The sequence below is a fragment of the Cebus imitator genome, unplaced genomic scaffold, assembly GCF_001604975.1.
Source record: "Cebus imitator isolate Cc_AM_T3 unplaced genomic scaffold, Cebus_imitator-1.0 Scaffold6, whole genome shotgun sequence".
Taxonomy (NCBI): Eukaryota; Metazoa; Chordata; class Mammalia; order Primates; family Cebidae; genus Cebus; species Cebus imitator.
This window is the reverse complement of record NW_016107321.1, coordinates 4,278,578-4,295,139: the sequence shown is the minus strand read 5'-3', so window position 1 is coordinate 4,295,139 and position 16,562 is coordinate 4,278,578. Positions and strand designations below refer to the sequence as shown.

The 16,562-nt window shown below is 40.1% G+C and overlaps 1 protein-coding gene across 1 annotated transcript in view; it reads left to right on the top strand.

Moving 5' to 3' along the window:
• PLG (plasminogen) overlaps window positions 1-13,752 on the top strand; it is a 53,694-nt gene extending 39,942 nt beyond the window's left edge. The window contains exons 17-19 of the mRNA XM_017538020.2: window positions 1,698-1,804; window positions 12,583-12,728; window positions 13,366-13,752. Of these exons, the coding sequence (XP_017393509.1) occupies window positions 1,698-1,804; window positions 12,583-12,728; window positions 13,366-13,527 (415 nt within the window). The 3' untranslated portion in view covers window positions 13,528-13,752. The remainder of the gene's footprint in view (window positions 1-1,697; window positions 1,805-12,582; window positions 12,729-13,365) is intronic.
• The last annotated feature ends 2,810 nt before the right edge of the window (window positions 13,753-16,562 follow it).

Genomic DNA, 16,562 nt, shown 5'->3' with positions numbered 1-16,562 from the left:
ATATATACTATATATATACACACACACACATATATATAGTGTATATATATATACACACATATATGTATATATGTAGTCTTACTCTTTATATATATATATATACAGAGAGAGATACCTATATATATATATCTATCTTTATATATATAATGTATGAAAAGACTTCACAATGTCAAAAAAATCACAAATACAAATGCAAATTAGATTAATATTATTTTAACAAAGCAATACATTTGCTTATGTCACTTAAAGTTAGTGCTGTTTGGAGCCAGTTGCTAGTGGAGTAAGCTAAGAAACAGCTATTTGTAGGAGAGGCAGGTTTGGGACAGGTGACAAGGCACACAGGGCGCTTACCATGCCGGTGACTCTGGAAGGCAGGATGTTGGTGCAGACACAGGTAGGCATGAGCTGCTCTCCTCGGCCTGGCCGCAAGCCTGAGGCAGCTTCTCTGGGTCTGTGAACCAAGGGGTGACGTCCTGGGATGCTCTGACACTCTAGGAAGGAGAGAAGGGCCTTTATTTTATTTTAATTAATTAATTTTTTAACTTTTATTTTAGATTCAGGAGTACATGTGCAAGTTTATCGTATAGGTAAACAGTGGTTTTTCAAAGATTATTTTGTCACCTAGGTACTAAGCCTAGTACCCAATACTCAGTATCTCTTGCTCCTCAGCCTCTGTAAATAGTAGCTGATCTCCCTGGTGCTCCCCAGTGTCCTCCCACCATCCCAGCAAATGTGCAAATACAAGGTTTCCGCTCCTCACAGTCCTCAGAGAGCTGGGGTGTTCTGATGGCTTGCACTGGTAATTTGGAAATGTTGGGTTTTGGAGGCGTTCTCTGATAGGCTGATAGATTTTGAGTTTAGAGTTCCCACCCACATCCCCACACCCCTAGAGTCTAGGGCATTTAGTACTCCACAAGGGAACCTGTAGAGTGAGGATGTCTGCACCACAGGCTGGAACTTCTGGTGCGAGAGGCAGAAAGTATATCTGCTTCAAAGTTGGTGAAAATGATGATTCTTGATCAGAATAGGACATTTCACATTTCCAGTCCTTTATCTCCTTGCACTTACTAAAGTAGAATCAAGTCTAAAAGCAGAGTTCTAATGTTTGAGAGTCCCTGGAACTCTGAAGTATATGAATGTTCTTTGAAAACAATACCAATTTGTTCATGCAAGGGGCTTATTCCAATCCTCTTTCATGTCTAGCATTTTACTGGATTCTTACAACTATGGTGTAGTAACATTCACTGAGGAGGATCCAAGGATGGAGCAAGTTGCTCTGGGCACACAGCGCATTTGCAATTTTACAGCCTCTTGGTGGCATCTCAGTCAGACATTCTGTGCACTGATCAATGCCCTATTCAAATAATATGAAAGGACGCACTCAGCATGAGATTCCAGTCGTGCACAGAATATACATGAGAAGTGCACCTTTGTCATCCCTACTCTCAAAGGTGAAGGCCACCAGCAGTTTCTTGTAAGCAACCGATGCCTTTCAAATGAAACCTTGTATCTGTGTAGTTGATAGACAACCCTAGACAAATGTGAAGGTGAAAAACTGTGTTCTGTGTTGTTCTGGGTCAGTGAAGCAAGGCAGTGCCAGCTCAGAGGGCTCTGGGGCCTCAAGGCAGGGATGGCTGGCTGTGGGTGCTGCAGCTCCCAGCAGAGCAGTCAAACAGCTGCTGATGCTTTTCTTTCAGTCCTGCCATCATCACTGACAAAGTAATCCCAGCTTGTCTGCCATCCCCAAATTATGTGGTTGCTGACCGGACCGAATGTTTCATCACTGGCTGGGGAGAAACCCAAGGTGAGATAAATTCCATCACCCACATAATGAATTGGTTTTGACCCACAGTCCATGTGACAAAATGAGCATTTTGGAGAAAGCTGTACAAATCCCTATCTGTGAACATGGTCCACCCCACTCCTGATTTTTGTTGGGCACCTATGTCTCAATCAATTTTCAACGCACATGATCAAAGGAAGGAAAACTACATCTTTTAGTCTCTCTCTTTTTGTTTTCAGAACGTTTTTATTTTAAATAATTTTTTAACTTTTATTTTAGATTCAGGGGTACATGTGCAAGTTTATTGTATAGGTAAACAGTGGTTTTTCAAACAGATTATTTTGTCAGCTAGGTACTAAGCCTAGTACCCAATACTTAGTATTTCCTGCTCCTCTCCCTCATCCCACTCTTCTCCCTCAAGTAGGCCCCAGTGTCTGTTGCTCTTTTCTTTGTGTCCAGGAGTTGTCATTGAGCTCCCACTTATAAGTGTGAACATGTGGTATTTAGTTTTCTGTTTCTGAGTTAGTTTTCTAAGAATAAACTTACATTTTATTAAATAAACTAATTTATTAAATTAGTTTAATCAAATTTTAATTTAATTTAATTTAATTTAATTTAAATGAAGCCTCCAGCTTCATTCATGTTTCTATAAAAGACATTATCTCATTCTTTTTTATAGCTATATAGTGTTCCATGGTGTATATGTACCACATTTTCTTTATCCGATGTGTCACTGATGGGCATATAAGTGAGTCTGTCTTTGCTACTATGGCTAGTGCTGCAATGAACTTTCATGTGCACATGTCTTTTGGGTATAATGATTTCTATTCCTCTAGGTATATATCCAGTAGTCAGATTGCTGGGTTGAATGTTAGCTCTGTTTTTAGCTCTTTGAGAATCATCATACTGCTTTCCACAGTGGTTGAACTAATTTACAGTCCCACCAACAGTGTGTAAGTGTTCCCATTTCTCTGCAACCTTGCCAGCATCTGTTATTTTTTGACTTTTTAGAAATAGCCATTCTGGCTGGTATGAGATGATTTCTCATTGTGGTTTTGATTTGCATTTCTCTAACGATCAGTGATATTGAGCTTATTTTCATATGCTTGTTGGCCGAACGTATGACTTCTTTAGAAAAGTGTTTTTTGGTGTCCCTTGTTCACTTTTTAATGGGATTATGTTTCTTCTTGTAAATTTGTTTAAGTTCCTCATAGATGCTGGATATTAGACCTTTTTCAGGTGCATAGTTTGCAATATTTTCTCCTATTCTGTAGGTTTTCCATTTACTCTCTTGATAGTTTCATTTTCCATCCAGAAGCTCTTAAGTTTAATTAGATCCCATTTGGCAATTTTTGCCTTTGTTGAAATTGCTTTTGGTGTTTTTATGAAATCTTCACCCGTTCCTGTATCCAGGATGGTATTGCCTAGGTTGTCTTCCAGGATTTTTATACTTTTGGGTTTTACATTTAAGTCTTCAATCCATCTCAAGTTGATTTTTGTGTATGGTGTAAGGAAAGGGGACCAGTTTCTTTCTTCTGCACATGGCTAGTCAGTTACCCCAGCACCATTTATTGAATATGGAGTTCTATTCCCATTGCTTGTTTTTGTCAGCTCTGTCAAAAATCAGATGTCTGTAGGTGCGTTGTCTTGTTTCTGGGCTCTCTATTCTGTTTCATTGGTCTATGTGTCTCTTTTTCTTACCTGTACCATGCTGTTTTGGTTACTGTAGCCCTGAAGTGTAGTTTGAAGCCAGGTAATGTGATGTCTCCAGCTTTGTTCTTTTTGTTTAGGATTATCTTGGCTATTCTGGCTCCTTTTTGGTTCTATATAAATTTTAAAATAGTTTTTTAATAGTTCTGTGAAGAATGTCATTGGCATTTTGATAGGAATAGCAATGAATCTGTAAATTACTTTGGGCAATATGACCATTTTAATGATATTGATTCTTCCGATCCATGAGCATGGGATGTTTTTCCATTCATTTGTGTCATCTCTGATTTCTTTGAGGAGCGTTTTGTAATTCTCGTTGTAGAGATCTTTCACCTCCCTGGATAGCTGTATTCTTGTGTATTTTACTCTTTTTGTGGCATTTGTGAATGGAACTGTGTTCCTGATTTGCCTCTCAGCTTGGCTGTTGTTTGTGTATAGGGATGCTAATGATTTTTTGTACATTGATTTTGTATCCAGAAACTTTGCTGAAATTATCAGCTGAAGGAGCTTTTGGGCTTGGACTATGGGGTTTTCTAGATTAGAAGCATGTCATCTGCAAACAGGGATAGTTTGATTCCCTCTCTTCTTATTTGGATGCCCTTTATTTCTTTCTCTTGCCTGATTGCTCTGACCAGGGCTTCTAATACTATATTGAATAGGAGTGGTGAGACAGGGTGTCCTTATCTTGGGCTGGTTTTCAAGGGTAATTTTTCCAGCTTTTGCCCATTCAGTATGATGTTGGCTGTGGGCCTGCCATAGCTATCTCATTATTTTGAGATATATTCCTTCAGTACCTAGTTTATTGAGAGTTTTCAACATGCAGGGTGGTAAATTTTATCAAAAGCCTTTTCTGTATCTATTGAGATAATCATGTGGGTTTTGTCTTTAGTTCTATTTATGTGATGAATCATATTTATTGATTTACATATGTTGAACCAGGCTTACATCCTGGGGATGAAGCCTACTTGATCATGATGGATTAGCTTTTTTATGTGCTGCTGGATTTGGTTTGCAAGTATTTTGTTGAGGATTTTTGCATCAATGTTCATCAAGGACATTGGCCTGATGTTTTCATTGTTTTGTCTCTGCCAGGTTTTGGTATCAGGATGATGCTGGTCTCGTAGAATGAATTGGAAAAAAGACCCTCTTCCTTAAATTTTTTGAATAGTTTCAGTAGGAATGGTCATAACTCCTCTTCGTATGTCTGGTAGAATTCAGCTGTGAATCTGTCTGGTCCCAGATTGTTGTTGGTTAGTAGGCTATTTATTACTGATTCAATTTTGGAGCTCATGTCTGTTCAAGGAATCAATTTCTTCCTGGTTCAGTCTTGGGAGGGTGTATGTGTCCAGGAATTTACTCATCTCTTCTAGGTTTTCTAGTTTGTGTGCATAGAGCTGTTTGTAGTAGCTTCTGGTAGTTATTTTTGTTTTTGTGGGGTCAGTGCTAACATCCCCTTTGTCATTTCTAATTGTGTTTATTTTGGTCTTCTCCCTTTTTTCTTTATTAGCCCAGCTAGCACCCTACCTATCTTATTACTGTTTTCAAAAAACCAGCGCCTGGATTTGTTGATCTTTCCAGTGAATTTTCATAGCTTGACTTTCTTCAGTTCAGCTCTAATTTTGGTTATTTCTTGCCATCTGCTAGCTCTGAGACTGATTTGCTCTTGTTTCTCTAATTCTCTCCATTGTGATGTTAGGTTCTTAATTTGAGATCTTTCTTTTTGATGTCAGCATTAAGTGCTATGAATTTCTCTCTTAACACTACCTTAGCTGTGTCTAAGAGATTCAGGTAAGCTGTATCTTCATTCTCATTAGTTCAAAAAACTTCCTGATTTCTGCCATAATTTCATTATTTACCCAAAAGTCATTCAGGAGCATATTATTTGATTTCCATGTAATTGTATGGCTTTGAGTAATTTTCTTAATCTTGACTTCTGTTTCATTGTGCTGTGGTCTGAAAGAGTGTTTGGTATGATCTTTGCTCTTTCGCAGTTGCTGAAGATTGTTTTATGTCCAATTATGTGGTTGATTTTTAGAGTATTACCATGTGGTGATGAGAATAATGTATATTCTTATTTTGGGAAAGAGAGTTCTGCAGAGGTCTATCAGATCCATTTGGTCCAATGTTCAGTTCAGGTCCTGAATATCTTTGTTAACTTTGTGCCTCAATGATCTAATACTGTCAGTGGAATACTGAAGTCTCCCACTATTACTGTGTAGGCATCCAAGTCTCTTTATAGGTCTCTAAGAACTTTCTTTATAAAGCTGGGTACTCCTGTGTAGGGTGCATATATATGTAGGATAGTTAGGTCTTCTTGTTGAATTGAACCCTTTACCATTATGTAATGCCCTTCTGTGTCTCTTTTGGTTTTTGTTGGTTTAAATCTGTTTTGTCTGAAATTAAGATTGCAACCCCTGCTTTGTTCTTCTGATTTCCATTTGCTTGGTAGGGTCTCCTCAGTCCCTTTATTCTGAGCCTATGGGTGTCATTACATGTGAGATGGATCTCTTGAAGGCAGCATACCTTTGTGTCTTGCTTTTTAATCAGCTTGTCATTCTGTGCCTCTTAAGCTGGGCATTTAGCCCATTTACATTCAAGGTTACTATTGGTATGTGTGAATTTGATGCTTTTGTTGTGTTGTTATACTGGCTTGCTTGTGTAGTGGTTTTATACTGTCACTGGTTTGTGTATTTAAGTGTGTTTTTGTATTGGCTGGTAGCCATCTTTCCTTTCTATAGTGTTCCTTCCAAGATTTCTTGTAAGGGAGGTTTGGTGGTAACCAACTCACTCAACGTTTGTTTATCTGAAAAGGATCTTATTTCTCTGTTGTTTACGAAGCTTAGTTTGGCTGGATATGAAATTTATATTGTTTGGACATTTTTTAAGAATATTGAATATAGGCCCTAATCTCATCTAGCTTGTAGAAGTTCAGCTGAGAGGTATCCTGTTAGCTGATGGAGTTCCCTTTGTAGATGACCTGTCCTTTCTCTCTTGGTGCTTTTAAGATTCTGTCTTTCATTTTGATCTCAGAAAATCTGAAGATTATGTGTCTTGGAGATGATCTTCTTGTGTAGAATCTTGCAGGGGCTCTCTGTATTTTCTAAATTTGACCATTGGCCTCTCTAGCAAGGTTGAAGAAGTTTTCATGGACAATATCCTAAAATGTTTTCTAAATTGTTTACCTTTTCCCCATCCCTATCAGAGATGTCAGTGATTTGTAGATTTGGCCTTTTTGCATAATCCTATATTTCTTGGAGGTTTTGTTCATTCTTTTTTGTTCTTTTTTATTTTTTTCAACTGTCTTATTTCAGAAAGCCAGTCTTCCATTTCTAAGATTCTTTCCTCAGCTTGGTCTATTCTGCTATTAATACTTGGATTGCTTTGTGAAATTCTTATATGTTGTTTCTCAATTCTCAGCTCTGTCAGATCTATTAGGTTCTTTATTATACCAGTGATTTTTTTCTTTCAGCTTCTATATCATTTTATTGTGATCCTTAATTTCCTTGGATTGGATTTTGCCATTCTTCTGAATCTTGATGATCTTCATTCCTATCCATAGTCTGAATTCCAGTTCTGTCATTTCAGCCAGCTCAGCCTTGTTAAGAACCCATTAGAAAACCGGTATGGTTGTTTGGAAGACATATGACACTCTGGCCATTTGAGTAATTGGAGTTCTTGTGTTGATTCTTTCTTATCTCTGTGTGTGGATATTCCTTTAACTGCAGTATAGGTTGAATACAGCCAATAGACTTGTTCTTTGGATGTTTTTATGCCCTTCTACAGGGTCTTGTTCATGGTCTTTATTTGTAGCTGATTTCTTGTCTTTTGTTTCATAGTAGGGTATGTTAGCAAGGTATTTTTGGTGGTTGAAGCTTTGGAGTACAATCCATTTTTTATTTATATATTTCCCTAACACCTAAAACATGCAGAAAAAAAAAACAGTAACTGTCTTTGAGTCTCTTAATCCGTAATTTCAGCATTCATATTCTTGCTCCGGATAAGTGAGGTTTTCACCCAGCCCACAAGAGTGTTAGATTATTTTTCATGTGAAATTAGCCAGACTGGCTTTCTTAACATAATGTAAAACAATAACAACAAAAGTTAAACTAGTCTTCTTCCCAAATACCCACATGTCTAATGTGTGTAGGAGGGTGTTAAACAGGGGACCTACAGCTGGGGGAGAGGCAGACACATCCCATGGCCCCAAGTCTAGGATGGTATTTGGTATTGGCTGACGGCTGAGAGCAAAAGAGGGAACATTTGTGCAGGATGTGGTATCAGTACCTGTAATATATTTTAGGGATTCCTTCTTCTCTTTGCATTATGCCCTGACAATTATATCCATCAGCCTAGCCCCTTTGGCTACTAAAACACTAAGGCTGTCTTAAGATCCCTGCTCCACTTTCTCAGAGGTGCTAGTGAGGGCATTTGGAGTCTGAAGCCCTGGAAATGTGTTCTGACTCTGCCACTAGACAGACAGACATGGACTAGGCATGTTACCTCTTTGTACCACTCAGATCTAACCCCTCATTGAAAACCCCAGCATTTTCAAGTGATATTTTTCGCATCAGCCTTTGCATAAGCTTTCATTGGAAAAAAGGTGGGTTTTTTGTTTGTTTGTTTGTTTAACAAAAAGGTTAAAAACGAATGGTCTAGATTTCAAAGTTGGCTTTCCTTTTTCTGTGCTTTTCCTACTATTTAAAAACTTTGCCTCCTTGATTTCTTGATCCCTCTTTCTGCACTGCCGAGTCTGGGAGCATTAAGGCCAAGTAAAAGGAACCTTGGCAAATGAAGAACACATATAGGTGGGCCAGGCTGCTCCCAGTATTTTGCATTTTTTTAAATTTAAATGCTGCAACCCTCTATAAATTAGACATTATTGTTCCTAGTTTACAAATGAGAAACCTGAGGCTCAGAGAAGGTGTGGGATGGTACAGACAAACCTGAACTGTCTAAACCTGGCTCTCACTTACTGGCTGTCAGGACATAGAAAAGTCAAGAATTCTCTGGCCGGGTGCAGTGGCTCACACCTATAATCCCAGCACTTTGGGAGGCTGAAGCAGGCAGATCACAAAGTCAGGAATTTGAGACCAGCCTGACCAACATGGTGAAACCCTGTCTCTATTAAAAATACAACAATTAGCCAGGCGTGGTGGTGCACCCCTGTAATCCCAATTACTCAGTAGGCTGAAGCAGGAAAATCACTTGAACCCGGGAGGCAGAGGTTGCAGTGAGCTGAGATCGTGCCATTGTACTCCAGCCTGGGTGACAGAGTGAGACTCCATGTCAAATAAAAAAAATTTCATGAAGTCTCATTGATTGTTTCCTCAGCTGAAATGTGGGCTGTAGGGCTGTTGGAGGAGAAACAATAAGAAAGTGAATCAAGTGCGAGCAGATGCTAAGAACTCATCATGGCAGACCCTAATAATAAGAAGAAATAGAGTTGTATCTAACATGACTCTGTCTTGCAAGTGACAGAAATCCAGCTTAGGTTGGATTAAGCAAAAAAGGGAAATTCTTAGTGAGCTAAAAATTCTGCAGGCTCACATCATGGCCCCAGGCCCTGTCCAACCATGGAGTAGGCATTATTCTTGGGCACAAAGGTGACATTCTCATGACTGCTGTTGCTGTGGCAGCTCTGGCTCTGCCAGGAAAGAAATAAGGAAGGCCATTCTCCCCATTGCACAATAGTCTCACAGCTCTGAGAGGTCAAACTTGAGTCACCAGCCTGCCCCTAAACCCATCACTGATCAACTCCAACCTGCATCAGCTGCTCCATGCTGGAGGTGGATGCAGGACCATGCTCATATCAAGAAGGGAAGAAAGGGCAGTTCCCTCAACAGTCATAGGATATAGAGTCATAGGCTGCTGGGCGGCCAGAAAGCAAACATATCCTCTACAATTCCTCAACTGATGAAAGCATGAAGCTAAAATCATAAGGATCTGGGTGTGAGTTCTTGCTCTCCCATCTTCCATGTGACATTGGACAGTTATTTAATCTCTTTTAGCCTCAGCTTTCTAACCTGTACCAACATATAAGGTCATTGTGAGGATTAAGATTATGCATCATCATCACCATCCACATTGCAACCACAACTACCATCATCATCCCCACCAACATTATCAGCACCACCATGACAATTATCATTACCACCACCATCAGCATTATCATCACCGTCAACATCATCACCATCATCACTATCATCACCACCACCATCATTACTGTCATTACCACCACCATCACTGTCATCACCATTCCACCACCATCAGCATTATCATCACCGTCAACATCATCACCATCATCACTATCATCACCACCACCATCATTACTGTCATTACCACCACCATCACTGTCATCACCATTCCAACACCATCAGCATTATCATTACCACCACTATCATCATTACTGCCATCAACATCACATCACCATCATCACCACCATCACCATCATCATCACTGTCATTCATCACCAGCATTCCACCACCATCACCATTATCATCACCACCACCATCATCACCACCACAATCATCACCACCATCACCATCACCACTACTATCAACATAATAGTCACGATCACCACCGCCACTAGCATAATCATTACCATCACCATTACTATCACCATCACTTTCACCATCACCATCACCAACATCCCCATGATCATTACTACCCACCACAACTGTCACCATCATTTCACCACCAGCACAATTATCATTACCACCACCATCACCACCACCCTCATCACAACCCTCATCATCACCACCATTCCACCACCACCACCATCATTATCAATAGACATCACATAACTAGTTTGTAGCTGGGCCTTGAGCCCAGAGCCCACTGTTTCTTCTGTCCCACCACCAACCACCAGGATGAGTCACAAAACATAATTCAAGCCTGTTCATCAGTTTTCTACATCACTGGGTGTTCTCAGCTTCTCAAAAGGAAGTTGAAATTCTCCTGCTCTCCCCTTCACATTTCCAGATGTTCCCTGACTTGGATATTCCAAACGCAGAGTTTGGAGGTGTTGAGGCCAAGGGGTTTTTCCAGGTCAGCCGTCATCCGCAATCATTGGGCTGATCCTGCCACTGAACTTCCCCTGCTGCCGTCTCCCCTAGGCCCCATCAGGGAAGGCTTCACTCCTCAGGTCACCAGTGGCCTTCCTGCCCTCAGAGGTGACATCTCTACATCTACCACTGGAAGGTAGCACCTATCCACAGACTGCATCAATTTCCCAGCAATTCATGGTGGGTTTTCCCCCTTATCAGGATGTTTGCCTTGCTCAGAGAGCAGATCCCAGAGCAGTGACATCTAACTTAATTTTCAGCAAAATATTTTGAGAAGGGTGTTCCCTCACACATCTACACAGTCCAGGGGATGCATCCACTGCCTGATGCTTGGTAGTCAAGAGGAGCTTCCTCCCTGAAGCTCTGCCCAGATAGGGTGGAGCTGGGCTCTGGAGCAAGGCACTGGGACAAGCCTCTTCTGCCCTGCTCACATAAACTCCAGAGTCAGTGTCAGTTTTCTGAACCCAAGACAATGATCTAAGTGTAGTCAAAGCCTTTGGGAGAAGTAAGAGAGAGTGCCTCAGTTCTTGCCTATGCCATCTAATTCTAATGCCTATACAGAGGGAGGGATTTCAATTCATTAGATTTCATTAGAATTTCAATTCTAATGAAAGCTCACAAAGCAAAGATTTTTGCAAAATTCTAATGAAAGCTGGGCTTGCAAAACTGGAAAACTGAATGATTTGTGAAAACACTGAGACATCCCTAGGTGTATACATCTAGAAGAACAGCATTTCTCCTGGCAATTTTGCAGACATTCTATTTCGATTTGGCAAAGAAAATAAAGCAGTTTTTCACAAAGGCAGAAATACAACTAGGAGAATGTTCACTCTCCCTAACTGTCAAAGAAGCGTAAATTGGAAAATGAATCGGGACAATTTCAACCTATTAGAGTAGCTAATATTTTAAAAATTAAACACTCATACAAGTGAGGTGAAGAGATTATTTTCTAGTGGCATGGTACACTGTCATACCCTTTTAAAGAATAATTTGGCAGTGACTGTAAGATAGAAATATGCCTATATGATTTATGGGAACTTAGGCTCAGAAAATATTAAGGAATAAGAGTAAGCTTTATGAACAAAGATGTGGAACCATGGAAGCAAGAGTGGGGCCAACACACACGAGGAGGGAGCATTTGGGCAGAGACTCTGCAGACCCAGGCTCAAGCTCAACTACACAACATCTTTGAGCCTCAGTTTCCTTAACTGTAGAACAGGAATGACGAAAGCACCTGTTTCATAGGACTGTTGTGAGGATTGAGATACACCACATCATAAGTTTGCGCCCGTAAAGGTTAATTCTTGGTAAATGATGACTATTGTTTTTTATAAAATATACAAAACATGAGGTTTATTATTTTAACCATTTTGGAAGTTTCCACTGAGTGGCATTTAGTACATTTACAATGTTGTGCAACCATCACCATATTTCCAGAACATTCTCCTCATCCCCAAAGGAAACCTCATGCCCATTAAGCAGTAGCTCCCCATTAACATATTAGTTATGAAGATTGTGGCCTTACAAAAAAAAAAAAAAAAACTCATGATACAATGTTGAGTAAAAAAAAAAAATCAAGAGGTGAAATTTTGCAATATTATGTAATAAGAAACATATAAAAAGTCTGAAAAATAGTATATAAAACAATAGCAATTACATTTTCCAGACTCTACATTTTAAATATGATTCTTTATAATTTTAAAAGCAAAAAGTAAATAACCAACCCCAAAGCACCATGACACAGCCCAGATTGTTAAACCCAGGTCTTGGGAACACAGAAACATATATGATGTTGACTCTCTCCAGGGTCGGAGGGTCCCGCAGCATTGGGAGCTGCCTTGTGTTCTGCAGCTTCCTGGACAGACAGGAGGCCCAGCACCACTGCTCTGTTCTTCGGGAATTTCCTCCTGAACATGTTTTGGGTGCACAGACAGGAGGCCCAGCACCGCTGCTCTGTTCTTCGGGAATTTCCTCCTGAACATGTTTTGGGTGCAGTAACCATTTCTTTCATCTTTTTAAACACAGGTACCTTTGGGGCTGGCGTTCTCAAGGAAGCCCGGCTCCCCGTGATTGAGAATAAAGTGTGCAATCGCTACGAGCTTCTGAATGGAAGAGTCAGATCCACCGAGCTCTGTGCTGGGGATCTGGCAGGAGGCACTGACAGTTGCCAGGTAAGAAAAGATCAAGAGACCAAACTTAGTCTTGCGTCCTCCCGTCTCAGTCTCAGCCCCTTAGACTTCAGTCCCCACGTGGCAAATTCAAGAAGGATTTGTCAACTAAAGATCCCAGTCTAAGTGTTGCTCAGCAACTCCCTAGATCTGTGCCTGAACGCATATTCAGATCATCTAAGGGGAGGTCTTGGGGCTTGGGTTCCAGATCAGTAGCAAGGGAATTATAAGGTCTGTAACTACCTCAGGCCATTTGCCCTCCTGGGGTGTGCTAGTGGCTAGGGACTAAAGTGGTGACTTTTCCAGTAGGGAAGGAGGTAGAGGGCACAGGACAGAGACCAACTGCACACACTTTACAAGGATGCCCAGGCTAGCCCAGTCTAAAGGAAACCCCAACATAGGAAGAGATCATGCAGGATTCACAAGGGATTTTTTTTCCCCAGGAAAAACTAAGTGGTGTGGTTTTGCTGAATGGACTTTGCTAAGTACTTAAGCACTGCAGATGCTCAAGTAATATGCGCACAAGTTCCTTTCTGATTTCAATTACTGGGAAAATGTATATGTGGATAAGAGGATGGCATCCCTTATTAAAAGGCTGGCAGCTTAACCCTCACATGGATTTTTCTTTCCCTCTGTATAGGGTGACAGTGGAGGGCCTCTGGTTTGCTTCGAGAAGGACAAATACATTTTACAAGGAGTCACTTCTTGGGGTCTTGGTTGTGCACGCCCCAATAAGCCTGGTGTCTATGTTCGTGTTTCAAGGTATGTTACTTGGATTGAAGGAGTGATGAGAAATAATTAATTGGACGGGAGACAGAGTGAAGCATCAACTCACCTAGAGGCTGGAACATGGGTAGGGATTCAGCATGCTGGAAATAATTGACAGTAACCAAACGAAGACACTGTCCCAGCTACCAGCTACGTCAAACCTCAGCATTTTTTGTATTATTATTGTCTGACTGCTGGATTCTGTAATAAGATGACATAGCTATGACATTTCTTAAAAATAAACTCTACTTAACATTGATTTGAGTACATTTTGGCTTTTGTCTTCAACATTTTCATGTTCTTGGTTCACCCCACCAATTTTAAATGGGCTGACTGAGGGGGTTTGAATGTTTTTGATAAGAAACAGCCACACAAAGGACTGAGAAGGCTGCGAGGTCACAGACGGGAGAGTTGAGTATTCCTTGGAAGTCGTCCACGCATTTGCCTCATCAGCTAACGAGGGCTTGACACACATTTTTACTGTCTTTACTCCTAACACTGAGATGAACATTTTCAAAGCTGCAACATGTACGGGGAGCCATGAGAACCGGTTCTGTTATTGGAATGAAATCTGTTGTTGACTGTCGACTTGAGCCCAGAGGGGACCCAGAGCAGGGAGGTGTATATCAGGGAGTGAACCGGGCCATGAGCGTGTAACGCAAGACCAGCTGAGAGTCTGAATGTTATTCTGGGGCACATGTGAGTCTAGGACAGGTGCCAGGAGCATGTAAATGAACAACAAGCAAATATTGAAGGTGGACCACTTATTTCCCATTGCTAATTGCCTGCCCAGTTTTTAAACAGTCTACTGCACATTGTCACAGGAGAATGATCTGTGGCAGTGATACATGTTTAGATGGAAGAGAAAGGACAAATGTACGCTTTTTACAATTTAAAATTTTATCAAACAAAATATCCATTCAAAATACAATTTAACAATACAACAGTCATTTTACCACAAAGAAATACAGAGAAAAGCAAAACTGCAAGTGACTGTGAATAAATGGTGAATGTAGTCTCAAATCCTCAGAGCTGTGTTTATTTCAGTGACAAATAGATGATTCTTATTCAATTCTGATGTACGCTAAGGATGAAGATGCTCGTTTTACAATTTGCACACACTTCATGTATATTTCACCTGTTCTCCTTACAGAAATGTTGTTCTTCATTGTTAAGGTTTCCTTTTGGTACCAATTTTGCCTGTCCACATAAAGTATTTTATTTAAAAAACTCAACATAAAATATAGACTGCATCTGAAAAGATAATGAATATACCACACAAAGCAGAGCACACAAGTTCCACATTTCAAAAGTTGCGATAACAAAACAGAAAAATCAAATCCCTTGTAAGTCTCCATAAAGGCATTTATAAAGCTTCTACTGATCCTGTTAAGCATGGATATAATTGACCTTTCTTTTAAATTAAAATGTAAGCTTTTCCCCACGAGAAGTCAAAGTGCCAAGACTGAATGGGAACTGGTCCATGTCTTTCACTTCTGACCACGGGCACCATCAGAACTGAACTTAAAAATAAAATTAAAAATATATATATATATATATATATATATGAAAAATATCCCTTCACTTTTAAAATCCTACGACCCAGAAATCATAATCCATGGGATTTGTTTAGTAAAGAAGAGAATCTGTGGCTCTAGGTGTTCACTAAAGTAGGGCCAAAAATGTCCCAAATCATCTCAGAACCACAACATTATTTTATAAATAACAGAGCCAAGTCCTCATATTGCAGAGCAGATTGTTTCTTATTGCTGGAACGGGGCCTAAACCATGCCTGGAACCCCAGATGCTACAGAGGAGGTGGACGGGAGAGACTCCTGACCTGTTCACGCTGCGAAGGCGTGCAGAAACCAAGGTGAGCAGAGAACATGAATGTCACAACCAGTGGCCCAGGTGCCTGTGCTTCAGTCTCCACATTAACAGGATTCCCAAATTTTCATCCTCCTTGAAATCTTCAGAATGCTAAATTAGGGGCTAAGTCCTTTGATTGATCAGATTTGATGAACATTTCTGTGCAAATTTCCCAAATCCTTGGTTTGCAAATCCTGCATTCTTGAAGGAACTGTTAGGAGAATCAGGTGGGGGGCTTCTCTTATTTCTCTTTAGCCTAATGAGTCAGAGACCACTCCTCCAACTCAAGAAGAAAAAGAGGAAGAGCTGTGCACCTGACAGGCTCTTTTTTTAAGCCAGCTACATATGATGTGTTTCCAGAAACTTCAACAGCGCTACAAATCTGAACTCATCCAATATTATATAAAAATACTTTGGATAGATTGAAGTCTTTATACAGTATTACAACAGTGCAGCACAGCATAGCTGAAATGCACACGTGCACCTCTGCAAGGTACAGCTTTGCAAGGAGGATCAGCTCCTGATAGCTCCTGCCCTCCATCTTTGGCAGGGGCCTCAAAGGTGACAGCTGGGAACTGAAGTTTTCTTATTCCTGCCACATTTACAGGAATGTGGACTGAAAAAACAAAGGAGAAAGGAGAAAGTCCGTATGAAAGATTATGCAATGAGTTAGAGGAAGGTCTTCTGTTATTATTTAATAGCATATCTGGTTGTGATCAAATACACACACCCAACTTCTGATAAAAACCCAACTCAAAGGTAACAAAAACCACTTCAGGCTCATTTTTTTACTTGCTTTCAGACCCTAGAGAGAGGTTAGTTTGCATTATAGAATTTCAGTTCTGTATGAATTTCTATTGAATTAACATATGTTTGGAAATGAGCTGCTGATGTGAATAAAAAACAGCAGAAATGATAGAAAAAATCAGTGCAGTTTTAGAAGGGAATATACTAACAGGTTTCAGTAATTTAGCGTGAAGCAGTTTTGAGTAAATAATCACAGATCACAGCCAATGTGCTTAATTTGTAGTACTGTAAACCACACTTCTACTTGACTTTTTTCAAGTGTGGGGACTAGGTATAATTACATTAATCCATCCAACTTTTCATTATAAAAAATTATAAACTGAAAAAATTAGAATTTCTGTAACTTAAATTTTATTGGTATAATTCATGTTTATGTATTAATTGGATATTGAT